The sequence below is a fragment of the Callorhinus ursinus genome, unplaced genomic scaffold (assembly GCF_003265705.2).
Source record: "Callorhinus ursinus isolate GAN/ISIS: 27379988/994484 unplaced genomic scaffold, GSC_fseal_2.0 scaffold1, whole genome shotgun sequence".
Taxonomy (NCBI): Eukaryota; Metazoa; Chordata; class Mammalia; order Carnivora; family Otariidae; genus Callorhinus; species Callorhinus ursinus.
Genome location: NW_027397063.1, coordinates 61,415,821 through 61,434,034, shown reverse-complemented (window position 1 = coordinate 61,434,034; position 18,214 = coordinate 61,415,821). Strand labels below are relative to the sequence as shown.

The following is an 18,214-nucleotide window of genomic DNA, read 5'->3' as shown; positions in this document are numbered from 1 at the left end:
CCATTCTGGTTGTGAATGTGTGAGTGCATGTACATATAAGAAACATACATTTTATATTTCTATTTATAGATGCTTATAGACCTATGAAATACTGTCTGTCAGTGTATCGCCTTCCTCGTTTAAATTGTAAGCTGTTTAAGGGAAAGAGCATCATCTTCTAACCAGTAAATCTAGAAAAGTGCTGTACATGAGAGATAACAGAAATTAATGTGGGTGATTATCTTGGTAAATAGAATTTATCATTTCCAGTGTTCAGATTCTAACCAACTTCCCTTTCTTGGGGGCTTTGGGTGGTGTATAGCACAAAGCGTCACAGAGTCCACAAAAACAGCAACCCCCCTTAGATGATGAGGTAAGTCTATATAATCACCTTTTCTTTGGAATTTTTTATGATTGCAATGGAAATGAAATGTTTTGTATGTGATGTGTTTGTAGTGATCAAAATACTGCCATTTTCCTTTTCCCCTACTTATTTGGGAGAAGATGACACGGGCCAGGGAGTTTATCCAAGTCTATAGATCAGGGTTTTTTTGACCTATACTAATGCATCTGGAGATTATTTATTCCCTTCCTCTATCCCCACCAGAAGTATCATCTCCCTCATCCATTTCAAAGCAGAGTGTGTAGTGAGAGGGAGTCTTGAGAGCTGTATGTGACAGGGGTAAAGGATATTGGTACTGAACTAACAGATGCTACATATATTTCAGCTCCAGGGCTCACTTCCTGAGTGTGTATGTTATTAATTATATGGCATACACAGTAGTTTTATAATATGAAGTAGTACATTTTAATCACAAGTAAACATGTAAAATTAATTGCTAAACTTTTTAAAATGCACCTGTTTTGATCTGTTAAAATGAAACTTACTAAATATTTTTATTGTAGTTGGCTTTTTTATTAAAAGCCATTTTTCTTTATCTTTGCCTTATCATTTTTTCAATTTATGATCACTGCTTCCTTAAAAAATGCATAAAGGCATTGTTTCATGTGAATTTTGAATCTGCTTTCTGTAAAGTAAATTACTTGAAAACCTAACACGGGGCTTTACACGCATCAAGTTTCAGGACAGAGATTTTAAAGCACAGGTGTTACTGGAATGGTAGAATGCATTGTTTGAAATGTTTTAAATTATCCATTATAAAGGTTTTTTTCTTTATCTCAGTGGACATATAATCAGTACTTCTGGTTTATCTCAGAACTTACGCACTGGTATAATACCTGAAAGAGTAATTCAGCTTTATCAGTTGTCTTTTCTTCACAAGGTAATAATAAAGGTACAAACCTTTCACAGACAAAGTTAATACCATCTTTTTTTACCCCAGATTTCCTTCATAATGGTCATTCTGGAGGAAATTCATTATTTAAAAATTTAAACTTCTCAGAAAATAAGGTGTACAGTTTTTAAGTTTCTAGTTGTACTCTTGTTTTTTCTGAGAAAGGTAATGAAGAGATGCATAGACTAGAACTCATGACCCTTGGTTTATTTTTAATTTGTCACTGACTCATTAAATGACCACAAATTCTTTGTTACTACTACATCTGTATTTCAGCTTTCTCTTCTATAAATAGAGAATAATCCCCGTTTCCTCCTTGCTTTAGTCAGTTTTCAAGCAATAAGATCATATTTGAAATTGTTTAAGCTCTTTAGAAGAAAGTGATGACTCCGAATCAGTCTGTTAGCTATTACAATACATGAATTCAAGATGATTGTGAATGTGATCCCGTATGTTAGCATCTTCAGTATGTCTTCATATATCTCTTTGCTTGTGTATTTGTGAAATATGTCATGTGTGTGCACAGTTTGTTTTTGACATTGCTCCATTTCTCTCCACCTCTCCAGTGTCCCTTCCCATCCAGAAGGTCTCAGCACACTGATGATAGTGCCTTGTTAGTGGTAAGAGCCTTGCACGAAATGGAGTTATATATTGCTGTCTAGGTATTGGAGAACAGTTATTATACTTCTCATTCAGAAGGTATCTAAATATCATAAAACATGATGAGCATCATTACTAAACACTTTACAAATAGCTAGAATGGCTTCCTATATTATTGTTCGTGATTTACCCAGTGTTCCAGCGGTCTGCCGCTATGATTCAAATACCTTTGTTAGTGTTTCCAAAATAAAACGTTCACATTGTGATCCATATGGGCTTTGTATGTGGGTTAGGAGGAGGGGGCATAATTTGTTTTTTAAATGTCATTTCTAATTCCAGGTGCATTTACTTTATTAATCATTAATTTGGCTGGTGAATCACCTGTGTGTTCAATGAATTCTCTTACTCCATGACTAATTATACAACTGTATATTTGCCATCCTATTTTATTATCTGTTTTAAGCTACTGAAAATCCCAAACTTTTAAAAAATACTTAACATCTCAAGATTATCCCTCCATGTCCCTTTTTTTAAACTCTGGGAAACATTAACTTGGAATGTTACCTACTGATCATTTTTAACACTGGTTTACTTTTAGTGCCTTTCATCAGCTGAGAATAAGTATACATGACAATCTTAGTAAGTTTTGTCAGCCTTGCAGGAGAATTCTAACATTTACAAAATTGCTTTTGCCATCATGTTTTATGATATTTTTTACAGTATGTTGAAAACAAGCCATTCAAAAGTCCAGTGTGTGTAGCAATTGCTGTCTTCCGTGCCGGTACCTGCTGCCATTGTGCACTCTGCTGCACGGACTGCAGACTCAGTGTGCGCATCTTCTCATGTAGACTTCCGTTGTCCACGCTTCTGTGTGTTCTGCAGTGATCACTTCCGTTGAGATGGATAAAGCACGTTTTAATTGGGCAGTCTTATAGATAAATAAAACCACCACCCTCTGGGGGCTTAGTGGAAATTAATTGGCATGAGAAGCGAATAACTTAAATTAATGCAGAAAAATACTGAGAGACACTACCAGAATTATCTCATTTACTCCTCACAGCAGTCTTAACAGTTAAGGTTAAACCTATCACCCTTTTACCAACGGTTACTGAGGCACAGAATGTTTTGTCCAGAATGCGATTTGTCCAAGGTCACATAGCATAAGTAAGTGCAAGATTGGGTTCAAATCTAGATCTTGCTGACTTGAGAACCTGCATTAAACACCATGGTGTATTGCCTCTCATGCTGTAATTGAAAACAACTTTTGAGACAGATTTAATAACACATATAGGAGTGATAGGAGTCAGAGTGCCCACACTTCTTTGTCGAGGAAAAAGTGGAATTTGGAAAAACAGAATTCCCTCATTGTGAAATTTGAAATGGCTTTTAGCCATTTTCAAAACATATGCACTTGTTTTTTTCTCATCAGTATTCATGTTTGACCTAAATGAGATGGCCTTGAAAAGCAGGGACCACATCTCACATATTTTTGTATGTCAAATAACGTCCAACACTGTACAAAAAAGTATTTTAAAGCATACCTCTGATTTTCTCAAGACTACTTTTTGATGGCTTCATATGATAGAATAAAGTCCTAACTTTTTTTTTTTTTTAGAGAGGGAGTGGGGGAGGGACAGAGGGTGAGCGAGAGAGAGAATCTTAAGCTGACTCCACTAGCACGGAGACCAAGGTGGGCCTCGATGCAGGGCTCGATCTCGTGACCCTGAGATCATGACATGAGTCGGACACTTAACCGACTGAGCCACCCAGGCACCCCAAGTCCTAACTTAACATGGCCTAAAAGCTCCTGCTTGTAGCCCGTTTCTACCTCACAACCTTTTGCAGATGCGGTTTCCCTCAGCATGGACTGCATCTCCCTCCCTGCATATACCCCTTGGTTAATTCCTTCTCGTCTTTCAGGTGTCAGCTTAAATGTCACACCTTTAAAATGGCTTTTCTGCAACCCACAACCCCCAGATCAAATTTGTCTCCACTGTCATTTTTCTCGTCCTAGTACTTTTAGGTGGGCGTTTATTGTTTTATATCTCTTCCCTACTAGACTGCAGGCTGTAAGCTTCCTGGGCACAGGGATATTCTCTGTTGCAATTACCTGTGTATACTCAGTCCCTATCATTGTCCCTGGGATATATTAAGTGCTCAATAAGTATTTCCTGAATGAACACATAAATGCTATGTATGTAATAATCACTCATTAAATTGTTTCATGATGAAAAGGTCTGATGATATAGCAAGGCATAAATGTTGGATTTGATTTAAAGACCTTAAAGTATAGGATTTGAAATAACTATTAGTGGTGCTTAATATCTGTGACATAAACATTCTCTTAGGGCTGCCCTTCAGGCGTCTGCTGCTTTCATCTATATCCCACTGCATCTGTGTATCATCTCAGAATCTAGAGACGGTCAGGACTCATTTCATTCCCTCTTCCCTCCACTCCTTTTGTCCTCCTTTGACAATGTAGTGGCTTTTAGCCTTTTCATGTTTGGGATTTACAGTAATTCCAGTGCATTTGGTTATAAAGAGGCCCAGGAAAACTGAAGAGGTGAAGCATACACGGTGTATAACTGTTTTCACAGTCCTGTTCTTTGGTATATTTCCTTCATTTTTTTCTGCTTTAAGATAGATTAGGTTGCAGTGTTACTTTTTTTTTTTTTGCCAACCACCCACAAAAGAAACATTGCTATCTATCAACTGTCTTATAAAAATAACTATCTATTTTATAGATCATCTACACACCTTTTTCTAAACACCCACATGTGTTTAAGTTGATTTATTCCATGATTCACATATTTGTGATCCTAGTTTACACTTTTCAAAGCTACTTAACTTATAAAGGCTTTAATATATTTAAGCCTTTGGCATACGTCATCCAGTGCCCTTTGTAAAAGTCCTGTCTTCTTTGATTTCTACTCTTTACCAAATTAAAAAACTGTCACGTTTTGCACAGTTTTATCTGTAATCAAAATTCTGTACAATAGATTCTAATAACATTGTCTCTAGTTATACCTCTAATTTACCTAATAGATACAGCTAATATTTCTAGTTGTGTGTAGGTTGGTGAAAAGATCAAGGATTCAAAGAAAAGGAAAATTCCACTCACCCTTTAGGTCATTTGGACACAGAGGCAGAAATAAAATTCATCCTTAAGTTGTGATGCAGAATCCTCCTATCCTGTTTTCTCACATCAGAGCTATTACACTGAATATATATATATATATATGTATATATGTGTGTGTGTGTATATATATGTATACATATATATGTATAATGCCAAGGCAATATATATATATATATGTATATCTAATTTGGATTAACATTGAAGAAGCACTGTTCTTACTCATGCCAGTTCTGCTCATTTGACATGAGCGCCTCGACTGTGTTTCTTTCCCCATCATAGGCAGAACACAGAACTTACTAGTTTCGTTTCTAAGGTGATTATGCTCAAAAATTTTGATGTTCTCAGTTTTAGTTCTGCATAAGATCCTTTTAATAAATCATGCCTGCTTTTTTTTTTTTGGTTGTCACATGATCATTTATGAAAATATTTTCCTTTGTAGTTCTTAACTAGCTGGGCATTTCGCTGCACCACTGTTGATGTCATTTATGATGTCATGAGGGTACCTGCGGCCATCAACATTGCAGCCCAGAGACTGGGCAGTCCCCAGGATCTCATTAATGGTTCCAGAGAGTTCTGTAGCTAAAAATCAGTGCCACGTTGGTCAGGCCATATTGACAATCTCATCAAAAGTGATACCCACTCTGCTTTTTATTGTTCTGCTTATTTCTTTCTCTTGATTCCTTGAGGGCTTTAATAATCAGGGCAGAGGCAAAAGGTACCACTTCCATCTGAGCCCGTCTGTCCTGAACGGTCAGTTGGTCAGTTGCGCTATAATCCTCAGACCTTTCCAATCACTGGTTGCCTTGGCATTGTCATCACCAACCTTTGTTGGAGACAGACCCAGAGGGCTACCCTTGGGGGCCGGGGCAGACGGGGCACTTACTTCCCCACCTGTATACCTCAGGTATACAACCTTGATGTCCTTGGGGTTGAGTTTAGGCGGCATGGTGGAGGCAGCTGGTGTTGGATGAACCCAGATTCAAGATGACTGAAAAGAGTTGCACCTTGACCTCCTGCGAGCCGACAGCCAAAAGCCCTTTCATTTCTTGATTAATGTGGTATGAGGTATTGAAATAGTTTAAATTATACAAGTGGGAAAACTGTTTTAGAAGTTACGAGTTTTTTCCCCCCAAGTATTCTTTCTGCCCTATCAGTATCTTAGTAAACCATTTGAAAGTTTGTCCATGACCTTTCCTTTTCTAATTTCATTGACCAGATCTGCCCTGCCTGCCTGACATTTTGCTAACATAAATGGTGCCTTCTGTTTCTTCTCTTTCTCTTTTAAAATTTAGTCGCTGTCAGGGTTGAATCAAGTGGGCTGTGCTGCTACCCTGCCTCATTCTTCTGCCTTCATGCCTATTAAGGTATCTCTTGTTACTGTAATGCACCAGGAGCTTTGGGGAGGGGTTGTGCATGGGAGCTCTTAAATTTTCCAATAGATTGGTCCAATGGCAATGTAAAATCTAGGAGTGTGTGAAATATCTGTAAGCTTATAAAACTATTTGTGAGTTTAACATTAATTTTGCTTGAAATTTTTGAAAGATTTACTGTGCTCGAAACACTCACAGAGCCTGCATTAATTCTTTATATTGAGATTCTGTTTGAAATATTGTTCTGATTTTCCTATCAAAGGTTATTTTTTTGTCATAAGTTATTTTACTTTGGCTAATAAGTAATGTCAAATTAATTCTGTTGTCTGATGTGCATGCAAAAAAATAAGTCCCAGTCTCCAAAAGTGTCACTGCTAAAACCCTCTTATAGTAGAGGTCGACAAGCTGTGGGCCCCTAAGCCCCCTGTTTTTGTAAATAGTTTTATTGGCACAGCCACTCCCATTTGTTCCTGTCTGGTCTATGGCTGCTTTCGAGCTTAGCAGCAGAGTTGGAATATGGCCTGCAAGCCTGAATAAAGAGCTTGGGTATTTTATTTTTTGAAGGCCCGTAGAAATGGTAATTCCTTATATATCATATGATATATAAGAAATTATTAATAATCTTCACTGTTAGAAGGTTCTCCCCTTGTCTAACTTAGATCTGCCCCCCTGTGGTGTACACTTATTCCTTCTTTTCTTTCCAGTGTGGAGATTTTCTAGTTATTTAGCAGTCTTTATATTTGAAAACTATTACGATGCTGCCCTTGTCTTCTCACTGTAGAAATTCTGGTCATTTTATGTGCCTTTCTCAGTCTCTTAATCCTTTTGAGCTTTCGCAAGTTCTCTGCCTTCCATTTTGGCTCCACAGTCCCCAACCAGAAACATATCCTTCACTCGAGCCCACCTGGCACTGAGCATGAAACAAGGCTTTTCACGTCTTCCTCTGAGCATTAGGTTGGCTTTTCTCATTTTGCTCAGTATCCATTGTAATTCTCAGATGTTTCTGTTATACTCCTAAATGATCATTAAATCCTACATCTTGTATCCTGTTTTTCTAAATACTTAATTTTGCTTTTTGAACATTTTTACTTCTCTGATTTACCAGAATACTTTCAAATTGTTGCATCATGTCCTTCTAAATGCTAGCCCCAACTTTATAACATCTGTAAACCTGATAAACCTTCTCTGAAGATGCTACACATAGCTGGATGACTTCTGAAGAAACTTCATAATTCTCTTCTATGTTGACCCTTTGCTAGCCTTTCTCAGCTAGGTTCCTTATTTGAATGACAACACAGAAAATTGAGGGATCGTTCTCAAAAATCTCTCAAGGAAGGTGTTTAGTATAGGAGATGTATAGGAGAGAAGCTAATTCATTACACTCAACAGATACCTTAGGGCATTGGAGCTTATTCTCTCTCCCAGAATCATAGTTGAAAAAGGCCAAATCTGAATGTGCCAACCATTGTGTTGATAAGTCTAACTTGCTGTTTGTCCAGACCCGCTACAGTGTAAATGATTAGTTTGAAAAGACTGTATTTTTCAGTATCCCAGTTACTTTACAGCAGGTATATATTTATATATATTTAGGCAAGGGTTTATTTCTTTTGTTGCTTAACCAGACAAGTAAAAGTTGAGTTCCTATCAATTTCTGTTTTTTGCTCCAGTTCTCCAAGAGTTCTCAAATATAGTTCATGGCCTCTAAATGATTTGAACTAATTATCTTCATATCCTAGAATGCAAGTCACCTTAGATTTCTAGTTTCAATCAAAGTACATTTTAAAAATCATCATTCTAGGGCACCTGGGTGGCTCAGTTGTTAAGTGTTTGCCTTCGGCTCAGATCATGATCCCAGGGTCCTGGGATTGAGCCCCACATCGGGCTCCCTCCTCGGCGGGAAGCCTGCTTTTCCCTCTGCCCGCCACTCCCCCTGCTTGTGCTCTTTCTCTCTCTCTCTTAAATAAATAAATAAAATCTTAAAAAAATCATTCTGTTAGTTAAAAAATGTATCTTTATATCATAAAGTTATATTTAATTAATTAAGTCGAGACGTCAAGGCCTGGGAAATTGTTACTCTAGCTTTTCTTGATTCTACTCTCCTGCCAAGTCTTCAGTATTGTTAGCCCATCCAACCAACACTTCTTTTTAAATTAGGTAATTACATTTCTCTTTTTTATTAAACTCTATACATGTTGAGCTAGCTCTTCCTCCTTTTTATAGTTCCCTTTGGTCAATGAAGTAAAAACATCTTGGACTCAAATGCTAGACTGAAAATACAGCTATCCATCATCTTTAAACACCTTATTTCCTAATTGAAATGAAGAGACCTTCATCATTTTTTTCTTAATACATTAAATTTTACTCTAGGGGGAGAAAAATAATTCAGAATCTATACCAGAAAATGAAATTATAAAATGAAATTACTCTCCCCTATACATTTTCCAGTAAAATTTTCTGCCCTAAGATGATCATTTTTCATAGTCCTAGGAAAGACCTATTAGACTATCTTTAGAGAATGCATTTTACATAAACCTCGTATCCTGTAGAAGTAAATGAAAAGTTTTGCCTTAAAACAATGTACAGAATTAATCATTACACCAAATTCTCATTTCTAGACTTAATTTTGAAGGAGAGTTGCATGATTTTTTTCTTTTATTCCAGGTAATCATAAGTGTGGAAGGTACCCTTTTTTGAATAATAATTATTGACATATCTCTGTTTCTCCACAGAATGATGACAGATCTAATGCCATCGCAAGTTCACCTACAACAGAAACAGGTAATAGACACAAAGGTATAATTAACCACATCAAGAATAATTTTAACCAGGACTTTCTTGACAATTACCTCAGAGCTAGCCGTGGCTTCCTTTTCTGAGAGGAGAAACCAGACCCCAAATTGAGAACTTCCTGCACATTTTCCATTTTTTAATTCAACTGGTTGTTCATCTACTCAGCCATTTGATATGAGCCTATGAGCATGAGCTAGCAGGGCTATAGGTTCCCAACAAGAGAATCTATTCAGTATAGTAACATTCGTTCTGCCTTTATTGATACAGCAAAAATAACATAACAGTTAAAAATACATACAAACAGCCTTCCTGATTTCAAGGTTAATTTTCTGTACCCAATTTTGTATTAATAAACAAAATTATCATCTTATTTCATTACCAGGTTTAATTTGATCTTTGTTCCATTTATTGAACTTTTGTGACGTGTGTCTGTTGTTACATTTAATTTTTTTTCCATCTCCTTTAATCTTATTTTGCTTTTCCATGCTGATGTAGTTCATCATTGCCCTGCATATTCTTTTCCTGCTGCTATGCAGAGAAACCAGGCCCAGCGCCCTGAAAGCTTCCTTTTCCGAGCAGCTGTCGGGGCAGAAGCAAATAAAGGTAGGTCACAGTGACTAAAAAGGGGGGGGGTACTCTATATAACAACATTAACTATTATATGCTTTTTAACTTCTGCCCTCAGATGTCACTTTGGCAAAAGCTTTAAACTCTGCATTTGTCTATGATCTCACTAACATTAAAGCAGGAGAATCTTGTTGGAATTTCTTAGTACCACCCAAAGGAGGTTATAGGTTTGAACAAATAAAATACTCTTTCAGGGCTTTAGGGAATGTTTCTCTTCTCTGTATTGAGCTCTTTTTCAGATTTTTCTGTTGATAAAAGCTGTTTTATGTGTTCTTAAATGAATCAGTAATTTTTTTTTTAAGATTTTTATTTTTTTAATTTTTTTAATTTTTTTTAAGATTTTATTTATTTATTAGAGAGAGAGAATGAGAGAGAGAGAGCATGAGAGGGAAGAGGGTCAGAGGGAGAAGCAGACTCCCCGCCGAGCAGGGAGCCCGATGTGGGACTCGATCCCGGACTCCAGGACCATGACCTGAGCCGAAGGCAGCGGCTTAACCGACTGAGCCACCCAGGCGCCCCTAAGATTTTTATTTTTTGAGAGAGAGAGAGAGAGAGATCACAAGCAGGGGGAGGCGCTGAGGGACAGAGGGAGAGGGATGAGCAGACTCCCTGCTCAGCAGGGAGCCTAACACGGGACTTGATCCCAGGACCCTGAGATCATGACCTGAGCCGAAGGCAGATGCTTAACTGACTGAGCCACCAAGTTGCCCAAGTAATTATTTTTTTAAAAAATCTACTCAGTGTAATGTTTCTTAGTTAATATGACATACATCTGCCTGGCCTCCAAAGAAGTTACCTGGAAGTAGAAACAGACATTTCAAGTCAAAAATAACTACTTTTAGTGTAACTGATAGATGCTCTCACAGTGAGATTTAAAATCAAACCAAAGTTACACTGCATGTGGGATTGTAAATTAGTATGGAAAACTGTTTACATTATCTAATAATGTTGACATTGTATCCTATGACCAGTTTTGCTTTCTGAAATATGTAAACACATATACCAGAAGATATGTACAAAAATATTTATAGCAATGTTATTCATAATAGCCCCAAACAGAGTGTCCATTAATCATGCAGTGGATAAATAATTGTGGCGTATCTGTATAATGGGATACCATATAAGCAGTAAAAGTGAACAAATAAATATATGTAACAATATGGATAAATCTCATAAACAGTGTCAATCAGACAAAACCAAGCACAGAAACATACAGTACAGCTTCATTTATAGAAAGTTCAAAACTAGACAAACTGATCTATGGTATTACAAGTCAAGTACATAGTTAAAAATCTGTGTCGTTAGGGGCACCTGGGTGGCTCAGTCGTTAAGCGTCTGCCTTCGGCGCAGGTCATGATCCCAGGGTCCCGGGATTGAGCCCCACATCGAGCTCGCTGCTTGGCGGGAAGCCTGCTTCTCCCTCTCTCACTCCCCCTGCTTGTGTTCCTGCTCTCTCTTTCTCTCTCTGTCAAATAAATAAATAAAATCTTAAAAAAAAAAAAAAACCTGTGTCGATAGAAGTAACCTTTAGGTACTGATGGGCAGGGAGCATGAGAGGGACTTGCGGGTGTTGGTAATGTTGCATTTATTGAACTGATTATGTCCACTTTGTGCTAATTTATTGAGCTGCTTGCTTATGATTTGCATAATTTCTGTATGTCTGTTATTTTTCAGTAAAAACATTTTTAATCAAAACTAGTTGAACTAAATGGGTAATGGACATTTGGTCATTTTAAACACAATTCTCCCTATTATTGTATATATTTGAAACTTTTCATAATAAAAACTGTTTTTTAAGAGTCAGTCCAGAAGTGGGAAGTGCTGTACTTGTGAGGAACCTGTGACCAGGTGCCTCTTAAGTATTTTTCCAGCGCTAGCAATTGCCTGTCAGTCTTACATATTCATATTTTTTTTAGGTCATGCTTCACCACTTCTTTCATCTTCTGCACCTACCACTGATTCTGCAGATCCCATAATGAGACCAAATTCAAGACCGAGAGAAGAAGAGCTGGAATTAATAGATCAGTTACGGAAAGTGTGTACATTACCTTTGAATTACACTTTTGCAGTCTTATTGCTAGAGCCCATAACCCTGCAGTCACTTGTTCATTTGGCTTACAGTTTTTAATAGAATCAACAAGTGCCCATTGTGTGATAAACATAAAAGAGATTTTGCTATTAAGGAGATTCTTTTCACCTTTTACTAGGAAAACAAAATGGGTTATTCTATAAAGCTCAATTCCTAGCCCTTCTCATTTAAAAATTTTTCTGCCTCATGTAAGGAAATCTTGTAAGAGTAATAATCATTTATATGTGTGGACACAAGTACATAGACCTATAACATCATGTATAACATGATGTATGTATACATCATGTATGTATAACCTATAACAGATGTAGTGTTTATTTTATTTTGGAATTGAGAGAGAATCTAGTTCTTTTGTATTTTTAGTCAGAAAACTGTAAATGAATTTCTCACGTATTTTGCACATACTGTGGCCCGGCTGCCTATGTATCTATTAGATCTCCTTACGTTACTGATTTGAGATAGAAGGATAAAATAGGGATTATGGTACTTAAGTTATTTGCTTTTTATCTGACTCCTAATTAAATATATTTCATTGTAACTCCATTATGTCCTCCGTGTCAGCTACTCTTCAAGTTAACATGTTACACATTTTCCTGTTTTTTTTTTTAGCATATTGAGTACCGGCTGAAAGTATCACTGCCTTGTGATCTTGGAGCAGCTCTAACTGATGGTGTTGTTCTTTGCCATTTGGCCAATCACGTGCGGCCTCGATCTGTCCCCAGCATCCATGTCCCTTCACCAGCTGTAGTAAGTATATCATGCTAAAAAAAAAACAACAACTGGCTTTTCATCAGACATTTATTATGTACAATGGCAGGCATTATGCAGAATGCTCAGGATACAAATATGAATAGTCCAGTCCCTGTCTTCCCGACCTCACTTCTACTAGAGAAAAAGTCAGCATGGAAACGATAATTAATAACAGTTGTTATAAGAGAGCTATGTAAGAGGTTGCTGTAGGAATACAAAAAAGGGAGCACTTAACTCTGCCTGGAGAGTTCAGGCAACCCTGCCCAGAGGCGGTAGAATTTGAACTAGTTCTTACAGTATGAGTAGGAATTTGCCAGCATAGGGGCACCTGGCTGGTTCAATCAGTAGAGCGTGCAACTCTTAATCTCGGGGTCGGGAGTTTGAGCCCCATGTTGGGCATAATGGTATTGAGAAAATTGTACAGCAACATGCAGAAGAATGAAACTGGACCACTTTCTTACAGCATACATAAAAATAAAATCAAAATGCTTGAAAGATCTAAACGTGAGACGGGAATCCATCAAAATCCTAGAGGAGAACACAGGCAGCAACCTCTGCGACCTCAGCTGCAGCAACTTCTTGCTAGACACGTCTCCAGAGGCACGGGAAACAAAAGCAAAAATGAACTATTGGTACTTCATCAAGATAGAGATTACTTTTTTTTTTTTAAGATTTTATTTATTTCACAGAGACAGTGAGAGAGGGAACACAAGCAGGGGGAGTAGGAGAGGGAGAAGCAGGCTTCCCGTTGAGTAGGGACCCCGATGCGGAGCTTGATCCCAGGAACCTGGGATCATGACCTGAGCCAAAGGCAGACACTTAACGACTGAGCCACCCAGGTGCCCTGAGATTACTTTTAAAAAAACAAATAAAATGACTCAGAAGATTATTAAAAAAAAAAAAAAAAAAAAAGAATTTGCCAGCATAAAAGAAAGGGGGTAAAGGCATCCTGGGCATAATATGCCTAGGTTCAAAAGATAGCAACAATCGTGGCATATTCAAGGAATTCTTAAGTTGTTTAGAATAGATGATGCACAATGTGTGGTTATAGATGGTGGGAGATATAGCTAAAGAGGGAAGCCAAGGGCCATGTGATAAGGGCGTTATGTGCCATGTCAGGGAGTTAGAAGTTTATTTTAGTGTAGACAAAAGAATTTGAGGAAGAAAATGTGATTATAATTGCAGTTTAGAATGATGAATCTATTTTGGGAGTGGAATTGACATGATCTAGTGACCAACTTTGGGTGGAAAATGAGGGAGAATATGCATTCAGGATGACTGGCAGGTTTTCTTTAGACTGCTGGTTAGATCTAGAAGTCAGTATCAAGATGGTAACCCACCAAAGAAGGAGCAAAGTTTGGGGTTGACACACTCTCCTTTTTTTTCCCCCCTTCAAATTTTCATTACCAGAATTTCAAACCTTCAGAAAAGTTGAAAGAATAATATGAGGAACACTCTTAAAGCATCTACCTAGATCTGACACTTACTTCATTTTGCAGTCTTGCTGTGTGTGTGTGTGTGTGTGTGTGTGTGTGTGTGTATTTCAATTGCACTATTTAAAAGTTACAGATAGGGACACCTGGGTGGCTCAGTTGGTTAAGCATCTGCCTTTGGCTCAGGTCATGATCCCAGGGTCCTGGGATCGAGTCCCACATTGGGCTCCTTGCTCGGCAGGGAGCCTGCTTCTCCCTCTGTCTGCTGCTCCCCCTGCTTGTGCTCTCTCTCTCTCTGACAGATAAATAAATAAAATCTTTTAAAAAAAAAAAAGTAAAAGTTGCAGATAATATAAAACTTTATCCCCTGCATATTTCAGAGAACTGTTGTAAGCCACCTTGCTCTTTTCTGTAGCCTCTAGCCAGTGACTGACTGACATGGGAGCTGAGCCCTCCTGCCTTGAGGTGGGAGTGAGGTGTTGATTAACACTACGATGCTTCCTGTGGGATCAGGCTGAAAGAGAAGGGAATCTAGTGAGCCACTCGTAGCCAGTGGGAATGGGGGTAGAAGGTAAGAATGGATTCCCGGACTAGATAAAGTGTTACTGGGTGAAGCACCCAACAGCATCCCTCGGCTACATTCAGATTCCCCAGTTGTTCTAAGAATATCTTTCATAGTTGTGCCCCCCTTCCCCCCACACACAACCAGAATATAATCAAGGTTCCCAAGGGTGCTGTTCATCTGTAACATGCTTAAAACATTGTCTAAACTTGCAAAAGGTTTCACCTCATCTCATTTTCTGGTCATTTGTTATTATTTAGCAGGCACTTCCTGTTGCGAATTCTTTACTCAAATTGCAGTTGTATCTTGGCCTATAGATGGCCTCTTCTGGACATTCAACTTGCTGCCTGTCTAGATACGAATCATTTATCCCTCCCAAGGACCTTGTATTCTTCTAATTATCAAAGCTGCTTTGTGACCAAAGTCCCAACGGTGATGATGTGGCCGTATCCCCTCTGGCACATCCACAAATAGGGGGTTGCATTTGCTTCTAAGGAAAATTGGTAGCCACTTTTTATTTAGTGACCTCTGAAAACAGGCCTTCAGTTTTGTGTAGGAGAGGCAGAGAGGAACAGTAGCCCTACCAAAGTCAGCTGGGCTCCCAGAGACTGGAAAGACTTGGTCCTGGTCCTAAAGGTGGTGATTAAGAATAGGAATTGACGTACTCTTTGGCAACACCAGTAAGGAAAGGGTTTATTCATACTTTGCATTCTTCCCCGTTTCTGTCAACTGAGTTCAGGGGGAAAAATTGTTTTAATGATTTGAAAAACGGACAGATCTGTCATTTTTCGTTTCCAGAGGGAATACATGGGAAGTAGCAAACAGCTAATATACACAGTGGAATTTGAGAATGAGGGTGACTGGGGTTCTTTACGTTGATTACCAGAAAACAGTGCCTTCCATGTAAGAACATGAAATACATATAGGAAAAATAAAACTATTTTACAAATACTTAACTGCCTAAAGAAATGAAACATGTGGGTCTTCCTGTTAGTCAAAGAAATATGGTATAACATGAGATGAGAGAATTGAAAACTTGCTAGTGAAGTCAACGACAAAACTTAACTCATCCAGTGCCAGGCATTCGGCCAGGACAAAAGGTATAAGATGAGTTACAAGTGGTACAATCTCTCAAGAATATTAATTTCTCTTTTAAAAAACAAAAAACAAAAGAAGTCTTTCTTTTTTTTTCAAGATTTTATTTATTTGACAGACAGACACAGCGAGAGAGGGAACACAAGCAGGGGGAGAGGGAAAGGGAGAAGCAGGCTTCTGCTGAGCAGGGAGCCCGGTGCGGGGCTCGATCCCGGGATCCTGGGATCATGACCTGCGCCGAAGGCAGACGCTTAACGACTGAGCCACCCAGGTACCCCAAAAGAAGTCTTCCATGAAATATCTTTGACATTTAAAAGCAAGTAGGCCTATTAAGGGGCGCCTGGCTGGCCCAGTCGGTAGAGCGTGCAACTCTTGATCTTAGGGTAATGAGTTCAAGCCCCACACTGGGTACTGAGATTACTTTAAAAACAACAACAACACTCAAGTAGGCCTATGAAATAAAACTGTTTAAGAGAGGATCTTTTTTGGGCGCCTGGGTGGCTCAGTTGGTTGGGCGACTGCCTTCGGCTCAGGTCATGATCCTGGAGTCCCTGGATCGAGTCCCGCATCGGGCTCCCTGCTCAGCGGGGAGTCTGCTTCTCCCTCTGACCCTACCCCCATCTCATGTGCTTTCTCTCTCATTCTCTCTGTCTCTCAAATAAATAAATAAAATCTTTAAAAAAAAAAAAAAAAAGAGAGGATCTTTTTTATTAAAAAATGACCTATAAAGTTAAGAGAAACACAAATACTAACACTTCCCAAATTATAACATTTGGGGGTAGAAAACAAGTGGACTTTGAGTCAGCCAGTTGAAAATTGTTCAGCATTTTTTAAAAGCAAACAAACAAAAAAGACCAAAAAACCCTACTTTGAAATTGTGATCGTGATTTTATAAATAAGTCAATATTGTGTTAAGGGGGTCTCTGTTCTAGTACTCGATTTCAGTATAAATATTTACATCGACTTTTCCTTCCTATGGATTGCCTTCCTTTGTATTAGGCTATATTGCTTCCTTTATTTTGTTCTTCTGACCACAGAGAGAGCTTTGTAACTTACTTTCTTAGTACAAGTTTTTTGTACGGAGAATATAAAATTAAAGCCACATACAAATGAAAAACCATAGCAGTTTCTTTATGGCTGCATTAAAGCATGATTTATTGTAATTCTTTGAAAAGTGGCTAATTACAACTCTGAGTATATAACTTAAAAAAGCACTTTCTTGATATTGTAAGAACCAGGATTTCTTTCCCCCAATTCAAAAAAAATGACCCCTCATTATAAGGGGATAAGGGGAGGTCTTATGTCCAAGTATTTCGAAAGAAACGCAGAAAGTCATGTGTGTTTGCAAATAATAGGTTATAATTCATCTTTCTTTGTTATTTTGGGAGGGTCAATGATGTTTGATAAACTGCTGTTTGGTTTAATAGGCATAGGTGTTGTGTAGTACAGTTCACATTCTTAGAAATGTACCAGTGAATCATATCAAAAATCACTACAAATATGGTAATATGACAACCCACTGAGTAAACCATATCACCAAGGTACATGACCTGAAAAACTTCTGAAGCATTTCAAGTTTCAGAATAGTGGGAAATTGTTTATTTCTTTTGGTATAGATTATGCTCTTGTTGAAATTACTTTGTTCTCCAAAACCTGCATAAGATTTCTTATTCAGATCAGGCTGTACATTAAAGAGTTAGAACAGGCTATACACAGCTCTCCAAAACCATATGTTATGTCATCCAAACTTCTGGAAAAGCTTTTGGGGATAGCAGGTTCTGTGAGACTTGACTTAAGGCAAAATCGTGAGTTCTTCTACACTCCAGAGTGCTAAGGTATCTATAGCGCGGGTCCTTTGGACTAGCCATTCTGTTGGACACATTTGTAGCCTGGGATCAAGCATTCCTGGGGCTCTTCGGGCTCCATGAATTCCCTCATTTGCCCGTGCGTGTGTGTTCTTCTCCAGAGTAGATTCACAGACTTTCACCAGACTGTAAGGCGGTTGATCCCATTTAGGAAATACTGTTCTGCATCCCTGGAATTTGGATAAATGCTAAAGGAAGAAATGACTGGGGAGAGAGCTGGTTGTTCCTCCTTCCTCTTTACCTTCACCAGTCAGAACCCTGCTGTGTACAGGGTAATCTCAAAGGGCATTTTCTCTTTGGCCCCCCACGGCCCACCCCCAGCAAACACAGAGACATCTCTTATGTCTTGGGGTGCTAGTAGCCTTCATGGAGGTAATGTTGAGTTGATTTCCGTGATCACTATTCTGAGCCTTTTCTTTTTTTTTTTGAGATGGGGGTGATTCCTGGACCAGTTTTAACTTAGCAACATGAATTCCATCCTTTTAGCCTCTCTTTTGGATAGAAACCCAGTTGTTGTTCTTCCTATGTAGTCAGACCCATTTCACTCTCCCCTCCCATGGATGTTGGCGTCTGAATGGTGGAGTTTTCGAAATTCAGGGGTTTTTCTTTTGTAGAATGAA

At 38.4% G+C, this 18,214-nt stretch overlaps 1 protein-coding gene across 7 annotated transcripts in view; it reads left to right on the top strand.

Annotated features, from left to right (window-relative positions):
• Positions 1-18,214, top strand: part of LRCH3 (leucine rich repeats and calponin homology domain containing 3) — a 114,403-nt gene that overhangs the window by 84,370 nt on the left and 11,819 nt on the right. For 2 of the 7 annotated variants that reach the window (XM_025875729.2, XM_025875721.2), the window contains exons 13-19: positions 302-352; positions 1,841-1,894; positions 6,306-6,377; positions 9,113-9,161; positions 9,669-9,776; positions 11,717-11,835; positions 12,499-12,636. In XM_025875729.2, the coding sequence (XP_025731514.1) occupies positions 302-352; positions 1,841-1,894; positions 6,306-6,377; positions 9,113-9,161; positions 9,669-9,776; positions 11,717-11,835; positions 12,499-12,636 (591 nt within the window). The remainder of the gene's footprint in view (positions 1-301; positions 353-1,840; positions 1,895-6,305; positions 6,378-9,112; positions 9,162-9,668; positions 9,777-11,716; positions 11,836-12,498; positions 12,637-18,214) is intronic. The other 5 variants (XM_025875710.2, XM_025875698.2, XM_073894811.1 and 2 more) reach the window with 4 other exon arrangements.